General features: G+C 41.3%; 2 protein-coding genes across 2 annotated transcripts in view; one reads left to right on the top strand and one right to left on the bottom strand.

The window, feature by feature from the left end:
* Positions 1 to 306: 306 nt before the first annotated feature.
* Positions 307 to 11,126, bottom strand: Morn2 (MORN repeat containing 2). Its single transcript, XM_013017896.1, has 7 exons — positions 11,109 to 11,126; positions 10,441 to 10,731; positions 10,302 to 10,368; positions 5,120 to 5,173; positions 4,134 to 4,240; positions 3,088 to 3,224; positions 307 to 521 (listed from the first exon to the last, which is right to left on the bottom strand). Exons 1-7 carry the CDS (start codon positions 11,124 to 11,126, stop codon positions 419 to 421), a joined length of 777 nt encoding a protein of 258 aa, XP_012873350.1. The 3' UTR covers positions 307 to 418.
* The window catches only part of Dhx57 (DEAH (Asp-Glu-Ala-Asp/His) box polypeptide 57), a 65,349-nt gene continuing 59,258 nt past the window's right edge, over positions 10,489 to 16,579 (top strand). The window contains exons 1-2 of the mRNA XM_013017895.1: positions 10,489 to 10,617; positions 14,225 to 14,448. Of these exons, the coding sequence (XP_012873349.1) occupies positions 14,231 to 14,448 (218 nt within the window). The 5' untranslated portion in view covers positions 10,489 to 10,617; positions 14,225 to 14,230. The remainder of the gene's footprint in view (positions 10,618 to 14,224; positions 14,449 to 16,579) is intronic.

The following is a 16,579-nucleotide window of genomic DNA, read 5'->3' as shown; positions in this document are numbered from 1 at the left end:
TCAATTATTTTAAACTATATAATGAAAATAAAATTCAGCTGGGCGCCGGTGGCTATAATCCTAGCTACTCAGGAGGCTGAGATCTGTGGGTCGAGGTTCAAAGCCAGCCCGGGAAGGAAAGTCTGTGAGACTCTTATCTCCAATAAATCACTAGAAAACTGGAAGTGGCGCTGTGGCTCAAGTGGTAGAGCACTCTCCTTGAGCTGAAGAGCGCAGGGACAACGCCCAGGCCCAGAGTTCAAACCCCATGACTGACCAAAAATAAATAAATAAATAAAATTCATAGAGGTATAAGTGGATGATGGATTTATTGCCAAATTTATACAGTAGTGTATGAAGTCACTTCAGATGACAGATTTAGTTGATCACATACAACTGAAAGCTCAGTTACCAAATTTAACTTATGTAGAACATCTATCTACATGAAAAGCTTTAGTCTCAGGCCTGGAGCAGCCGTGAAATGAAAGTTACCACACCACTGTAGTCCTTGAATGTCAGTGTATTCCCCTTCGCCTTCTACCCTGCAATTGGAAAGAAAACATTTATTTATTGTCAAGATTAAGAATTTTCAGTCCAGATATGATAGCCTAGCACATTATATACTATGTCTGAACCATTATCTCTTCCCATTGTCTAATGCAGATTTAACATTTAGCAGCTTCTTTTCATATCTAGATGAACATTGTCACTCTACAAATTTCAGTGTTGAAGATTTTAGAATCACTTAAACTAGCTTTATATAAATCAAAACAATCAGTTAAAAAATGAAACAATTAGGGCTGGAGGTTTAGCCCAGCGGAAGGGTGCCCACCCGGCACACGCAAGGCCCTGGGTTCGGTCCTCAGCCCTGGAAAAAAAAAAAATAAGAAAGAACTAGTGAACAAATACTTCTGGATCACCAACCATGTTTGAAGTGATCTTTGCTGATTGGTGTTTTTTTTTAATTCTGCAGAAGGGCAAAAATTGACTCATCTACCCAAACAGATTTTATCCTCTAGAACAAGTTTTTCTCCTTTTATTAACATCCAATGCAAAAAGTTATGTATTATTGTTACAAACTTGTAGCCAAAATAGATGAACACCATTCTGCACTCCTTGAAGTGTATTCAAATTTACCACTTCACAATCATTACAAAATGCTGAGACAAAGGACAAAGAGTAAACCAATGCAACAGGATACTTACATGACACTATGTTGGAAATGAACTTTACAACTAGTTGGGGAGGGGAGTCAGAGGTAGGGAAGGAAAGTGGAGAAAAATGAGGGAGGAGGTAACAATGTTCAACAAGAAATGTACTCATTACCTTACTTATGTAACTGTAACCCCTCTATACATCACCTTTACAATAACATAAAATAAAAATTTTAAGAAAGAAGCTAAAAAGGGATGTACATAAATGAACTTGAACTCTGGATGGCATAGCCCTTAGTGTGGAGAATAAGCTTGTTTCTTTTCACTCTTATTTCTGCTACAAGCCTATGCTCCAGAAAGAACCACAATGGATACATTGAAATTTCTGCCTAATAAAATAGATGCACATAGCAGGTTGAGATGAAATAAATCCGTATGAAATTATCCCCAAAGCTTTTTTTAAGTTTATCAATACATTTCAAGGGGCTGGGAAGGTGGCTCAGTGGTAGAGCGCTTGCCTTGCATGCATGAGGCCCTGGGTTCACTTCCTCAGCACCACATAAGCAGAAAAAAACAAAAGCCGGAAGTGGCGCTGTGGCTCAAGTGGTAGAGCGCTAGCCTTGAGCTGAAGAGCTGAGGGACAGCACCCAGGCCCAGAGTTCAGGCCCCGCGACCGGACCCAAAAACAAAAACAAAAAAACAAAACAAAACAAAATCAATACATTTCAAGTAAAAATTATTTAGGGCCTCAACTTTCCCAGTAGTTTCTATTCCCATGCTGGCTGCTAAAAGTTCTATAGCAAGAGAGAAGTAAACGGGATAAATGAAAAGTCCGATTATCATCATGAATGCTGTTTCCTTTCTGAGCCTCATTCTTTTTTTTTTTTTTGTCGGTCGTGGGGCTTGAACTCTGGGCCTGGGCGCTGTCCCTCAGCTCTTCAGCTCAAGGCGAGTGCTCTACCACTTGAGCTACAGCGCCACTTCCGGTTTTCTGGTGGTTTATTGGAGATAGGAGTCTCACTGTCTTTCCTGCCCGGGCTGGCTTTGAACCTCGATCCTCAGATCTCAGCCTCCTGAGTAGCTAGGATTACAGGCGTGAGCCACCGGCGCCCGGCTTCTGAGCCTCATTCTAATACTCTCTTATCTCCTAAAATAATTCAACAATTCTTAGACTAAATATATTATAAAAGCAAGATTAACTATATAGCATTAACTAAATATAATATCTAAGCAAGCATGACTGAAAATAATCCTTTAGTGTTTTTTAAGTTTACCAAGGTTTGAATGTTAACTAATTTAGCACACTGTATGTAGACTTTCAGGATTTTATTTTTCTACTCAACATTCAATAACTGAGTAGGTTTTGGTTTGAAGACAAGGTCTTGCTATGTAACTTAGGCAAGACTCAAACTCTTTACCTTCTTGTCTCCACCTCCAGATTGCTGGAAATTATTTTTATATCAGTTTCTAAATGTAGTTGGAAAATAATTTTCACTATTACATCTTATTCCACTTTGTCATTATTTTACTATGTGTTTTCCCATTATCCTGGGAATTAATATTTTACTACTGTCAAAGTGTAATCTAAACATTTTAAAACATGTCTCTTAGGAATGCAATTGGTAGGTTATACGATGGGCCAGTACTCATCTTTCTAGAATAAGATCATATGTTTACACAAGTGGTCCAGAAAACGCAACCTAAATATCAAGAAAAAGAGGGCTAGAATATTTGCAAATCAATTAATAACTTCCATACTAGGAGAAAGGGATTGACTTGAAGAATCAATTTCTATTTTGCTTTTATGGTTTAAATTACTTACATAGATACATTTGTAATCCACAAAAATCTTAGGCTGATATTTTTAATGTTAATATTAAACTTTTGATTGAACCAATGTCGTATCTGAAAAAATTTCTCAAACACTTTAATGATCTATTTGATTTCAGCTTACCTATTTTCATTGAAGTTTCCAGTGTACTTTGCCCCAGTTGGAAATGTGTAAGTCCCCAGTCCATGAAACATATTGTCTTTAAACTGTCCTTCATACACTGCTCCTGAAAAGTGCTCAAGTTTGCCAAAGCCATTCATCTGTTTGTAACAAAGAGAATGGCCTCAGAAACTAAACTTCATTTCCCCAGAACCTTTCAGAAATACACATATAAACTTAGTTATCATTTAACCAACTTTGTATCATTCTGGGTCTCCACAAAAAAATAGAAAGCTTTTCTTTAACTGTATTTTTTTGTCTTTTCTTCTAGGTACTAGGGATCAAACCTGGACATTGCACTTACTAGGCAAACATTTTGCCACTGAGCTACATCCTAGCCCTAGAAAACTTTTTTTTGTTTTCTTTTTTTTATCATTATTCTTTCTCTGTATTTAGTAGCAAAGCCCACTTAGTCAAACATTCTGGATATAAGTATTTGAACACATGGAGGTCAGTGATGAGGACAATAAGACTCTTCAAGACAACGTGAATATATCAGAAATCTTAAAGGACAACCAACCAGTGTAATTATGTCAGGAAACAGTACAAGATAATTATTAAAATGTGAATTTGGATTCAATTGCATACACATTTACCACATCTGGATGAGAAACCTGAGCCTCACTGGTACCAATTCAGGAGGGTGTTTCCGGAATTAAGTGAAAAAAATTATTAATGGGTTGACATTACTCAGTGAATGAGAGGGAAGGACAATGGTGATGATTAGATCACAACATTAGTTTTGTATTACATGATTATTAAATGCAAAAAAACAACCATTTGTAATTGTATAATCTACTCATTTTGTGCAAGCATCATTTGGTTTTGGTTTGTTTGAGACAGGATCTTGCTGTGTGTGTCAAGCTTGGACTAGACTGAAATCTTCTTATGCCTCAGCTACTGAAGTGACAGGATTACAAGTGTGAGCCCGTGCCCAGGGTCACTATATATATTTTTAATTAGTAGTGAAATCCTTAAAATCTCTTAACCCATTAAAACAACAATAATACCTTGTCATCTTGCCAGTTTCCTGTATAGACAATCCCATTAGGAGTGGTATGAATCCCTATTCCATTTCTCTCATAGATTCCAGTAGATGTTCTTGTACAGTCACCATCTAAACAAGAGAAGAGTATAAGTGGGAATTATGACTAGTAAGTACTATATTATTTATATATATAATAAGTACTGTATTATTTATGCCTGGCTGTAATTGCAACTGTCCCCTGTGTGTAGATCTTTTTGTTTTATTTGTTGTTTATTTTTACTTTTGCTTTAATCTTTTGGCACCCTAGCACTGTAATTAATGAGGACAGAGAAAAGAAGATCCATGACATTAGAACATCTCATAACCACTCAGACCCAAGGACCAGAACAATGGACAGATTCCAGCTGGGCACAGGTGACTCAGATCTGTCATTCTAGTTACCAAGCAGGCTAAGATCAGGAGATTTGGGGATCCAGGCCAGCCCATGCAGAAAAGTTCCTGAGACTCCATCTCAACAGAAGATGCTAGGCCTAATGGCATATATCTGTCAGCCAGCTACAGGAGGGAAGGGTCTGGGCCAGGAAAACAAGGAAGCAAGACCTTATCTTAAAAATAACCAAGGTGGTGGTATTGTTACTCATGCAGGTTGGCTCTGGGAACAAAGTTGATTAAAAGCTAATAAATAAATAAAACAAGTGTGGAAAAGGGCTGGAGGCCCTGCCTAACAAAGTATGAAGTCTTGAGTTCAAACCAGAGTACTGCCAAAAGTTAAAAAAAAAAAAAAAGAAAGAAAGAAAAAGAAAAAGCACTGATAGATCTCATGGGTTTCTAAGGCATGCTGTCAGATGTAACATTTGGATTTGATTTCAAACCTGTTCATCTCTTAGGTTTTCTATGTTATTTAAGTGAGTTGATACCATAATGATAGTTTTATAAAATGTGACTGCCCTGTTATTCCTAAACTAGTTAATTTTCTGTATAGAAAAAAGTAATTAAGAATATGCTTACCATATTTGTCTCCATTTGGAAATATAAAGCATATCTTAAATATTTCCGAAGGTGCTATAAAAGATTTAAGAAAAGCCACATGAGTTTAAATATTTTAATGTTCTAAATCTATAATAAATGTTTGTTAAACCCTATCCTTATAAACTCCTTCACATAATCACACATATATTATGATTAATTGCCATTCCCATTGTCTACTGTAAGGTCCAGGAAAATTATTTTGCCTAGATGATTTATTTTGATTTACTTGTTTATTATAACTATCTTATTAACACACATATCACAAAGTTTACCCTTTAAGCGTATATAATTTAGCTGAGCACCAGTGCCTCATACTTGCAGTCATAGCTACTCAGGAGGTGAAGATCTGAGAATCTTGGTTTGAAACCAGCCCAGGCAAACAAGTTCAAGATACTCTAATCTCCAACTAACTAGCAAAAGGACAGAAGTGGAGGTATGTCTCAGGTGGCAAAGCACCAGCCTTGATTAAAAAAAAAAAGCAAGAGAGTAAGGCATTGAGTTCAAGGTTTTGACAAAAAAAAATTATTACCTCAATATATGATGAAAATTCAACATCTTCTCATAGTAATAGCTCTGGAAAAAGTAGGAATGGAAGGAATGTACCTCAACAGGTCTGTTTATATGACCAATCTTCAACAACATCCTAAACAGAAAAAACTGAAACCACATCCTCTAAAGTCAGAAATGAGATAAAGGTGTCTACTTTCTCCACTCGTATTTAATATAATACTTGAATTCCTAGCCAGAACAATAAGGTATAAAAAAGAAATAAAAGGGATAAAAGGGAAAGAAGAAGTCAGATCATTTCTATTTGTGGATGATAAGTGCCAATACTTAAAAGACCCCAAAACTCCAACAACAACAACAAAAAGCCTCTTAGACCTGATAAACACTTATTGCATATGTCAGCATTAAAATATCAGTGGCTGCCTGGTGCCAGTGGCTCCCATCTGTAATCCTACCTACTCAGGAGGCTGAGATCTGAGGCTCATTGTTCAAAGCCAGACTAGACAGAAAAGTCACCATGAGACTCTTACCTCCAATAAACTACTCAAAAAAGCCAGAAGTGATGAATATATATATATATATATATATATATATATATATATCAGTAACTTTTCTATATACCAACAATGAATAGGATGAAAATGAAATCAGGAAAACAATTTTATTCACAATAGCCTAAAAATGCCTACAAATAAGCTTCACTAAGGATGTGAAAAGACCTCTACAATGAACACTATATGAAGTGAAGAAAAAGTGAAGAAACTCATAGATCCCACAACTGCCCAGGTTCATGGATTGGCAGAATTAATGTCATGAAAATGGCTACACTACTGAATGCAAACTAAGAGTCGATAAAATTTTCATCAAAATTCCAATGTTATTCCTCATAAAACTCAATTCTAAAATTCCTACAGAAACACAAAGATCTCCAAATAGCAATCCTGATCAAAAGAGCAATACTCAAGCTAGCACAATACCAGACTTCAAATTATACTACAGAGCCATAGTAACTAAAAGAGCAAGGTCCTGGTGCAAAAACAGACATACAGACCAATAGAATAGAATAGAAAACCCAGAGGGGCTGGGAATGTGGCTTAGTGGTAGAGTGCTTACCTAGCATGCATGAAGCCCTGGGTTTGATTCCTCAGTACCACATACACAGAAAAAGCCAGAAGTAGTAGCATGCTAGCCTTGAGCAAAAGAAGCTCAGGGACAGTGCCCAGACCCTGAGTTGAAGGCCCAGGACTGGCAAAAGACAAAAACAAAAACATTGAGATTTCATTTCATCGCAATCAGAATGGCTATCATCAGGATAACAAACAAAGCCAGCACTAGTGATTCACCCCTGTAATTCTAGCTACTTAGGAGGCTGAGATCTGAAGATCCTGTTTTGAAGCCAGCCAGGGCAGAAAATCCAAGAGACTTGTATCTCCAATTACCCAACAGAAGTTGGAACTGAAAGGCTGGCTCAAGAGATACAATGCAAAAAATGCAAGCTCAAGCTTGAGTCCCCAATGTCAAACCCCAATACTGAAACAGGAAAAAAAAAAAAAAAAGATAACCAAATGCAATGCCAGATAGAATGAAGGAGTGTGCTAGGGTGGGGGGAGAACTTTGTTGGCGTGAATGTAAGTTAGTGTAATTATTATGGAAATCGGTGTGGAGATTGCTAACTACCTAAAAGTACAATGACCTTATGAGCCTACAATACCACTTAGACATATATCCATAAGAGTCCAAGCCAACGAGTAATAGACACACCTGTACACTCAGGTTAATCACAGTACTATTCACACTAACCAAACTATAGAATCAGCCTAAGTATCTAAGAACTGACAAATATATAAAGAAAATGTGTTATATATACAAGGGAGGCGTATTAAGCCATAGAGAATGAAGTTGTCATTTGTAGGAAAATGGATGGAACTAAAAATCATCATGTGAAGCCAGATAAGCCAAACTCAAAAAGCCAAATATCTCATTTGCATTCATAGGTAAAATCTAAACCTGAAATGATAATAATGGGACATTGAATGTAAAAGGGAGACTGATGGAGAAACCAGGGAAATGAGAGAGAATGGGGACATGAACATGATTGAAATAGAGCACTCACAATACCCATTCAATGCTGTTTGAAAAGGGGGAGAGGAGAAAGGAAGATTAAGCAAGTATAACAGAGAGTGAATTTGATCAAAGTACGTCATATGCATCACAATCAAACCCCTTTGAGCAATTAATTTTTTTTTCAGTCATGGAGCTGGAACTTGGGACCTGGGTACTGTCCCTGAGCTCTTTTTGCTCAAGACAAGCACTCTACCACTTTGAGTCACAGTGCTACTTCCATTTTTCTGGTGGTTAATTGGAGATAAGAGTCTCATGGGACCTTCCTGCCCAGGATGGCTTTGAACCATGATCCTCAGATCTCAGCCTCCAGAGTAGCTAGGATTACAGAGAAAAGTCACAATTATTTTATGCTAATAAAAAATTACATTGGGAGGGGTGGGCTGGGAAGATGGCTCAGTGGTAGAGCGCTTGCCTTGCATGGGTTCGATTCCTCAGCACCACATAAGCAGAAAGAAAAAAGCTGGAAGTGGCGCTGGGGCTCAAGTGGTAGAGCGGTAGCCTTGAGCTGAAGAGCTGAGGGACAGCGCTCAGACCCAAAGTTTAGGCCCACGACCGACCGGACTCAAAAAAAAAAAACTACATATGGGGGGCTGGGATATAGCTCAGTGCTAAAGCATTTGCCTAGCAAATCCAATGAAAGAAAGAAAGACAAAGAAGGAAGAAAAGAAAGACAAAGAAGGAAGAAAAGAAAGAGAAAGAAAGACAAAGAAGGAAGAAAGACAAAGAAGAAAAGAAAGAAAGAGAAAAAAGAAAAATGAGAAAGAAAAGTAAAGACAAAGAAATACAGTTAAAAAGTTACGTATGAAAAAATATTAAGTTAGGCACCTGTGGCTCTTGCCAGTAATACTAGCTACTCAAGAGGGTGAAATCGGGCTGGGAAGGTGGCTCCGTGGTAGAGCGCTTGCCTTGCATGCTCGAGGCCCTGGGTTCGATTCCTCAGCACCACATAAGCAAAAAGAAAAAAGCCGGAAGTGGTGCTGTGGCTCAAGTGGTAGATTGCTAGCCTTGAGCAAAAGAAGCTCAGGGACAGAGCCCAGGCCCTGAGTTCAAGCCCCACAACCGACCAAAAAGAATTATAAATACAAATGAATACCGCTGGATGCAAAATGTGAATGCTCGTTTAATAAGAATCCCTGCTGGTGGGACTGGGAAGGTGGCTCAGTGGTAGAGCGTTTGCCTCGCATGCATTGCCCTGGGTTCGATTTCTCAGCACCACATACGCAGAAAAGGCTGGAAGTGGTGCTGTGGCTCAAGTGGTAGAGCGCTAGCCTTAAGCTGAAGAGCTGAGGGACAGTGCCCAGGCCCAGAGTTCAGGCCCCACGACCAGACCCCCCCCCCCAAAAAAAGAATCAATTAACAATCCAGTAATAATGCAGTTGGTGAAATAAGATTTTTTAGAAGGCTTGGATTTAACTGAAGATAAATGGAAGATAATACTGAAAACTTCATCAGAAATTACAAATACAGGGCTGGGAAGGTGGCTCAGTGGTAGAGCGTTTGCCTCGCATGCATTGCCCTGGGTTCGATTTCTCAGCACCACATACGCAGAAAAGGCTGGAAGTGGTGCTGTGGCTCAAGTGGTAGATTGCTAGCCTTGAGCAAAAGAAGCTCAGGGACAGAGCCCAGGCCCTGAGTTCAAGCCCCACAACCGACCAAAAAGAATTATAAATACAAATGAATACCGCTGGATGCAAAATGTGAATGCTCGTTTAATAAGAATCCCTGCTGGTGGGACTGGGAAGGTGGCTCAGTGGTAGAGTGCTTGCCTTGCATGCCTGAGGCCCTGGGTTCGATTCCTCAGCACCACATAAGCAAAAAGAAAAAAGCCAGAAGTAGCGCTGTGGCTCAAGTGGTAGAGCGCTAGCCTTGAGCTGAAGAGCTCAGGGACAGCGCCCAGGCCCAGAGTTCAGACCCCATGACCGGACCCAAATAAACAAAAAAACAAAGAATCCCTGCTGGTGCGGCGGTGCACACTTGTAATCCCAACTCTTGAGGTGAGGGGTAAGAGGTGGAAGCAGCAAACAGCGAGGCACAAGCCAGCCTGCGTCACCGGGAAGGATTCCTTTATACACAAATAGATAAATAAGTGATCCAGACAGACAGACTGAGGAAAGGACACGATATTTGAATAACTAGCCCCCAAATTCTTAGAGCCAAACCGAACGCGCCAGAATCCTCTACGAGGAGAGGAGATGGAACCGCACAAGAGGCTGAGCTGTTTTCAGTTTCCCCTTGGAAGGTGGGGGGGGGGGGGGGGGGGAGCTCCGACAGATGCCGTCTCATTGTCCCGCACCAAAAACGAATCTGAGGCCGAGAGAGGCGGGCCTGTGCCCAAGGCGTCCCACCAGCCAATGAGAGCGCGGCTCCGGGTCTAGCGCTTCCCAGCCCGGGACTCGGGGCAGCCGCACCCCCCTGCCAAGCGCGGACACCCGGAGCTCAGCTTCCTCCCAGGCCCCGCTCGGGCTCCACGCGAGTCCGAGGGAAGCGCGCCCTTCCCTCCCGGCCAGGGTCCGGGTGGCCGCACACTCACACGACTGAGAGGAGCAGGAGGGACTCAGGGGACTCGGCGTCTCCCTCCGGCCCGCCAGCTCTGCGGCCTAGAGGGAACCCGGCGCTAGGCACACCGCCAGAGGCGACTCGGTTGCTAGGGCAACTAGGCAACCTCTCACCCGGAAGTAAAGATGAGAGGAGCCAATCAGAAGAAGGCGGTGGGCTGTGCGGCTGCAGCGGGGGCCCCCCCACCGTGCCGCTCCAGGTGAGGTCCGAGCCCGGAGCCAGTTGGGACCCCCGACTCTTGGGGTTGCCACCTCCCGACCGCTGCCCCGAGAAGCAGCACTGCGAGCCAGGTACGTCCTCCGCTTCCGCGGTCCACTGGCGTGCGCGTGGCCTACTGCCGGAGCCTCCCCACCTGCGGGTGGGGCGGCCAGCCTCGGAGGAGCGGCGGCCCCGGGAGTCCCCGCCTGCGGGTTCCAGACCCCGAGATCAGGCCCAGAGGCCTGCCCACCATCCGCAGGAGTGCAGTCAGGCTGGGAGCGCGGTTGGATCGCAGGGGCTCGGGCTTGTTTCCTGTCTCTGTCTCGTTACAAACCGACGAGCTACTTGGGGAGGGGACAGGGCTGGAGACGATGTGTTTTGGAAGACAGGTACCCCGCCTGGGTATCCGAATGGAGGTGATGGTATATTGTGGCCAGGGATTTCTCTCTCTCTCTCTCTCTCTCTCTCTCCCTCTAGAGGAGAGGTGGGTGTGCTCAGCATTTCAGAGCTCAGCATTTTTTGGTGATGCAGTACGTGGGAGCCAAACTTGGATGTAAAACAAAGGATACTCTTAGAGCCAAACTTGGGTCTCCGTGTCCATGGTGAAGAAAGATGGAATCCTTCCTGGCTGGATGGAATAGGGTAGTGGAATCTAACTCAATGAATTATATAATCGAATGCTTATGCCTTGGAAAACGTCTGAGGAGAAAGGTTTTGGATACCACTAAAGCTAGCAAGGCTTCATGTAAAATTTAATGTGTGCAAGTCTCAGCTCTGGTTGTAAAGGTAACATTTCCCGGGTTGATGTGAGACCAATGGTTTTACATCAATAACAGTGTTTTCTTGCTTATTACTTGTTTCTCACTATAGGAATTTGCCCGGGTAGGGTAATTTCTGAAATGAAGTTTGATGTATTCAACTTTCATATCTTTTCCTTTTTGGTTTTTTCCCCCCCTTTTAGAAATAATAGGCAATTGTTGATGCACAGCCACACAGAATTCAGTTTGCACTTGATCTAGTCAAAAGCCAAGAAGCAATCAGAATTCAGTTTGTCTCGGTGTTTCGGTCATCTGTTAAACTTACGACCCTAACTTTTTTTGGTGAGCATATGTAGTGCTTCCCCCTTCCCCTGAAACACTTGTAGTCTGACTTGTTGCTTACGATGTTCTAATCTTGTGGGCATCTGAAGTCATATAAACATTTTAATGATTGAGTTTAAAGAGTTTTAGAAGAATATGCTAATCATGTTTTCTGTATTTATGATGATTTTTCCATCTACCAGCCACAGAGGAATTGCCCTCCTAGGGCTAGCTAGTTAATGAGCGTGCCTTTTATATGCAAACAAAGCAGTCTAGAGTCCATTCCTCAATCCAATCTAAGTTACACTCCAATTTAATAATGTGTCTTCCAGAAAAAAAAAATCTGGAGCCTCATACCATACAACCAGAGTCAGTCCTAATGCCCTCCAGCTTACTGTAATTATTCTAGTGTGCTTGTCCCTAACAGTTTACTCTGTCCTGCCTTTCTTGAGGTATCCCCAAGAAGGGATGAGACCTGATCTAAGCAAAGATTCTCAGATGTCCTGAATTTAATTGCAAGGTTGGAGGGTGGTGATTGTGAGGGAAGGGAATTTAGTTGCCAGAATCCTTTTTTTTTGGTCAGTCCTGGGGCTTGAACTCAGGACCTGGGCACTGTCCCTGTGCTTCATTTGCTCAAGGCTAGCACTGTCCAACTTGAGCCACAGTGCCATTTGTGGCTTTTTCTGTGTGTGTGGTACTGAATGGAACTCAGGGCTTCCTGCATGCTAGGCAAGCACTCTTATCACTAAGCCACATTCCCAGTTCCCACAAACATTTTTTTAATGCTGAAAGCTTAATTTAAATCACACACACACAGAAGACCACCATGGCCAACATGGTCTAATCCTGTATACCTTAGCTCTTGTATAACCTTGTAAACATTAGCTCATCTTGTAGACCCAGCTCAGTTATTACTGAAAATGTAAGTACCAATATTTCTGAAATGTCTGTATCTTCCTTTATTTCTGTGTGTGTATGTGAGAGAGAGAAAAAAAAAAAGCCGGGCTTGAACTCAGGACCTTGTACTTTCATTCAGCTTTTTCTCTCATGGCTGGAACTCTATTACTGAGAGTCATGTTTTAGTTCCAACTTTTGCTGGTTAACTGGAGATAAATGTCCCTCAGATTTTCCTGCCCACACGCTTCAAACCTCAATCCTCAGGTCTCAGCTTCCTGAGTAGCTACAGTTTTAGGTGTTGAGTCGCCTGGCTTCCTTCATTTCTGACAGCTATTGGTTCATATATTTTGGTGTTCTGTTATTAGGTATATGTATGTTTATACTTATATCTTCCAGCTGAATTGACCCCTGTATCCTAATGCATTTTTTTTTACATCTTTAGTAACATTTTTGCATTAAACTCCATCTTGGATGATAATGTAGCCATTCTCCATTTCTTGTGGCTTCTATTTACATGATTCACCATTTTCTGTTCTTTTGCTTTTCATATATTTTTATCTTTTTTTGCCAATCCTCCTGGGGCTTGAATTCAAGGCCTGGGCACTATCCCTGGGCTTCTTTTGCTCAAGACTAGCAATCTACTACTTGAGCCACAGCACCACTTCTGGCTTTTCTGTGTATGTGGTACTGAAGAATTGAACCCAGGGTTTCATGCATGCTAGGCAAGCACTCTACCACTAAGCCACATTCCCAGTCCCCATCTTTTTCTTTTGAAGTAGAATCTTAAGAATCTTTTTTGCCCAGACTAGCCTGAAATTACAGTCAACCTGATCTCAGCCTCCTATGTAGCTGTGATGACAGGCCTCCACAACCATGCTAGCTAGCTATTGATTGAGATGAGGTCTTCAAAACTTTTGGTTCAGGCTGGCTTCAAACCATGGTCTTCCTGATTTTATCCTCCTGCATAGCTAGCATTACAGACATGAGCCACTGACACTGACACCTTTTCCTCCTGTGATGCTGGAATTTAATCCAGGGTCTCAGGCATACTAGAAGGTCCTACTAGCAAGTCTCTTCCTCTCTTTTCTGTCAATTTACACTTACATGAATGTAACTTTACCATTTGTAATCATTTTCTTAGCCCAGTACTACAGTGCTTCCATTCATCTTCTCTGTGCAAATATTTTATACAGATACTATATTACGACTGGTTAAAGACCCCGTGTTACATCATGGACAGTTGCTTTTTTTTTGTTGTTGTTCGGTTGTGGGGCTTGAACTCTGGGCCTGAGCACTGTACCTCAGCTCTTCAGCTCAAGGCAAGTGCTCTACCACTTGAGCCATAGCCACAGGGCCACTTCCAGTTTTCTGGTGGTTTATTGGAGATAAAGAGTTTCATGGCTTTTCTTGCCCAGGCTAGCTTTGAACCTTGACCCTCAGATCTCAGCCTCCTGAGTAGCTAGGTTACAGGCGTGAGCCACCAGCACCTGGCTTATACAATTGCTTTTTAAACTGAAGGAGAAAAACAGAAAATCAATACCAGAGAAACTCACTAAATATTAGTCTTCAACTAGTAAATTTTTGTAAAGCAATTTGCCCATATTTCCCCTAAAATAACCCTTTTAAAATCTGTAATTTTTCTTAATTTCTTTCAGGAAGTTTTTATCCATAAGTGAAAGATTGGCTGGTTTTAACTTGTCTATCCTAATTTTTTCTCTTTCAGGGGAAAATGAGTTCTTCAGTAAGAAGAAAAGGCAAACCAGGCAAAGGAGGCGGAAAAGGATCTTCTAAAGGAGGAAAAGGAAGCAGGGGTCATACCAATAAATCTTCTGGGGGTGGCGGCGGCGGTGGCGGTGGTGGTGGTGGTGGCAATAGAAAGGCCTCAAGTCGACTCTGGGATGATGGAGATGACTTTTGTATCTTCAGTGAATCAAAGCGCCCATCCAGGTCATTATACTCTTTAAATGTTCATATAAGGGACAAGAGCTGGCAGGATGGGGGTGGGTAGAAGGTCAAGCAAATCATTATGATCAAAGCATAATGGAAAATTACAACATCCTTCAAGTTAACTTTATTTTTTATTTGTGAGTCTAGGGGCTTGAACTCATGGCCTGGACACTGTCCCTGAGCTTCTTTTGCTCAAAGTTAGCACTCTACCACTTGAGCCACAGCACCACTTCTGGCTTTTTCTGTTTATGTGGTATGGAGGAATGAACCCAATGCTTCATGAATGCTAGGCAGGCACTCTACCACTCAGTCACATTCCCAGCCCTGAAATTAACTTTAATTTCTATATGACAATGTGAACTGAGTATAATGCTGTTTTTGAGCCCATTAGTGGAAAAGTAAATACTGGAAAAGATACAAGTGGCAAAAAATTAATGTTTTAACTATTCTGGAGGTACCACAAATTGACATTAAAACCAGACTATCAAACTGTCACTGGTTTACACCTATACATTCTAGCTACTCAGGAGGCTGAGATCTTAGGATCACTGTTCAGAGCTAGCCCAAGCAAAAAGAAGCTCAGGGACAATGCCTGACCCCTGAGTTCAATCCCCAAGACTGGAAAAAAAAAAAAAAGTAGAAAGATCATAAATATATATCAAACAATAAGTCCTATGAAGAAAAAGGCAGGTAAACTATATTAAGATACTACAATAGAGTTGCAATTTTATGCAGCACTTCTCTTATAATGTGACAAATAAGCAAAAGAAGAAAGTGAAAGACTAAGCCAGGAAGCTAGCTGTCTGAGAGAAAATCATTCAAAGAGGGAAAAGCAAGCACAGAGTTAAGGCAGAAGAATGTTTAGAAGGTTCATAAAATATCAAAGAAACCATGTGGCTACAGGAAGTAGATAAGAAGTTCCATGCAATCAGAGAAGCTAGACTGAATAACTGAATAGGACCTTGTGGGTCATTTTAAAGACCTTGGCTTTTTGAGTGATGGGAGGAGAAGGTCTGTTGTGGGGCTTGAACTCAGGGCCTGGGTGCTGTACCTGAGCCTCTTTGTACTCGAGGCTAGCACTCTACCACTTGAGCCATAGTGCCACTTCCAGTTTTTGAGTGATTACTTGGAGATTAGAGTCTCTTGGACTTTTCTGCTTTGAACCACAATCCTCAGGTCTCAGCCTCTTGAGTGGTTAGGATTATAGGCATGAGCCACTGGTGACCATCAGGATCTTGGTTTTTGGTCTGCATAAAGGGGAAAGCCACTGGAAGGTTAGGAGCAAGGATGGATGGCATCAGTCACTCTGGGACACAGTTGCTGCTGCTTAGTATGTATCATTTATACAAATAAGAAAATGGTGGCAGTTACAACCCCACCCAGGATAAAGTGGTACAAGTGGAGATAAGTACTGGAATGAGGAGATGAAAGAAATTGGGATCTAATAGCCAAATAGTGTCGCAACCAATAAAAACTGGGTTTGGTGGCACATATCTGTTATCCCAACAATGATGGTCTAGGGAAGCCTGAGCTTAAATGCAAGACTATTCATAAAATAATAAAAACAAAAAGGGCAGGGGTATGGTTCAAGAGCTAGAGCATCCCTGGCAAACATAGCCCCGAGTTCAAACCCCAGTACCATTAATACACATACACATACATACATTCATGCAAACATATGTATATTTAAAGTAGAACCTAGAAGTCCCAAATAAAATAAGATGAAGTTAGTTGGACTGCCTGATATAAAGTAAAATAAGCTGAGCGTCGGTGTCATGCCTGTAATCCTAGCTACTTAGGAGGCTGAGATCTGAGGATCGTGATTCAAAGCCAGACCAGGCAGGAAAGTTCTCAAGACTCTTATCTCCAATAAACCACTCAGAAAACCGCAAGTGGTGCTGTTGCTCAAGTGGTAGAGCGCTAACCTTGAGCTGAAGAGCTGAGGGATCATGCCCAGGCCCAGCGTTCAAGCCCCATGACTGACAAAAAAAAAAGTAAAATCTCTGTATAGTTTATTTTTTTCAAAGTCCTATAGTAAAGAGGTAGTCATTTTTAAAAGAATTCTTGAGTTAGTGAAGCCAAATTTAATGATTAAGAGTTTGATTATTTTTTTTCCTATCAGTTCTAATAT

This window comes from Dipodomys ordii, unplaced genomic scaffold, assembly GCF_000151885.1.
Source record: "Dipodomys ordii isolate 6190 unplaced genomic scaffold, Dord_2.0 Scaffold37, whole genome shotgun sequence".
Classification (NCBI taxonomy): Eukaryota; Metazoa; Chordata; class Mammalia; order Rodentia; family Heteromyidae; genus Dipodomys; species Dipodomys ordii.
Note: the sequence above shows the minus strand (reverse complement) of the source record. Positions and strands in the feature narration are given on the sequence as shown.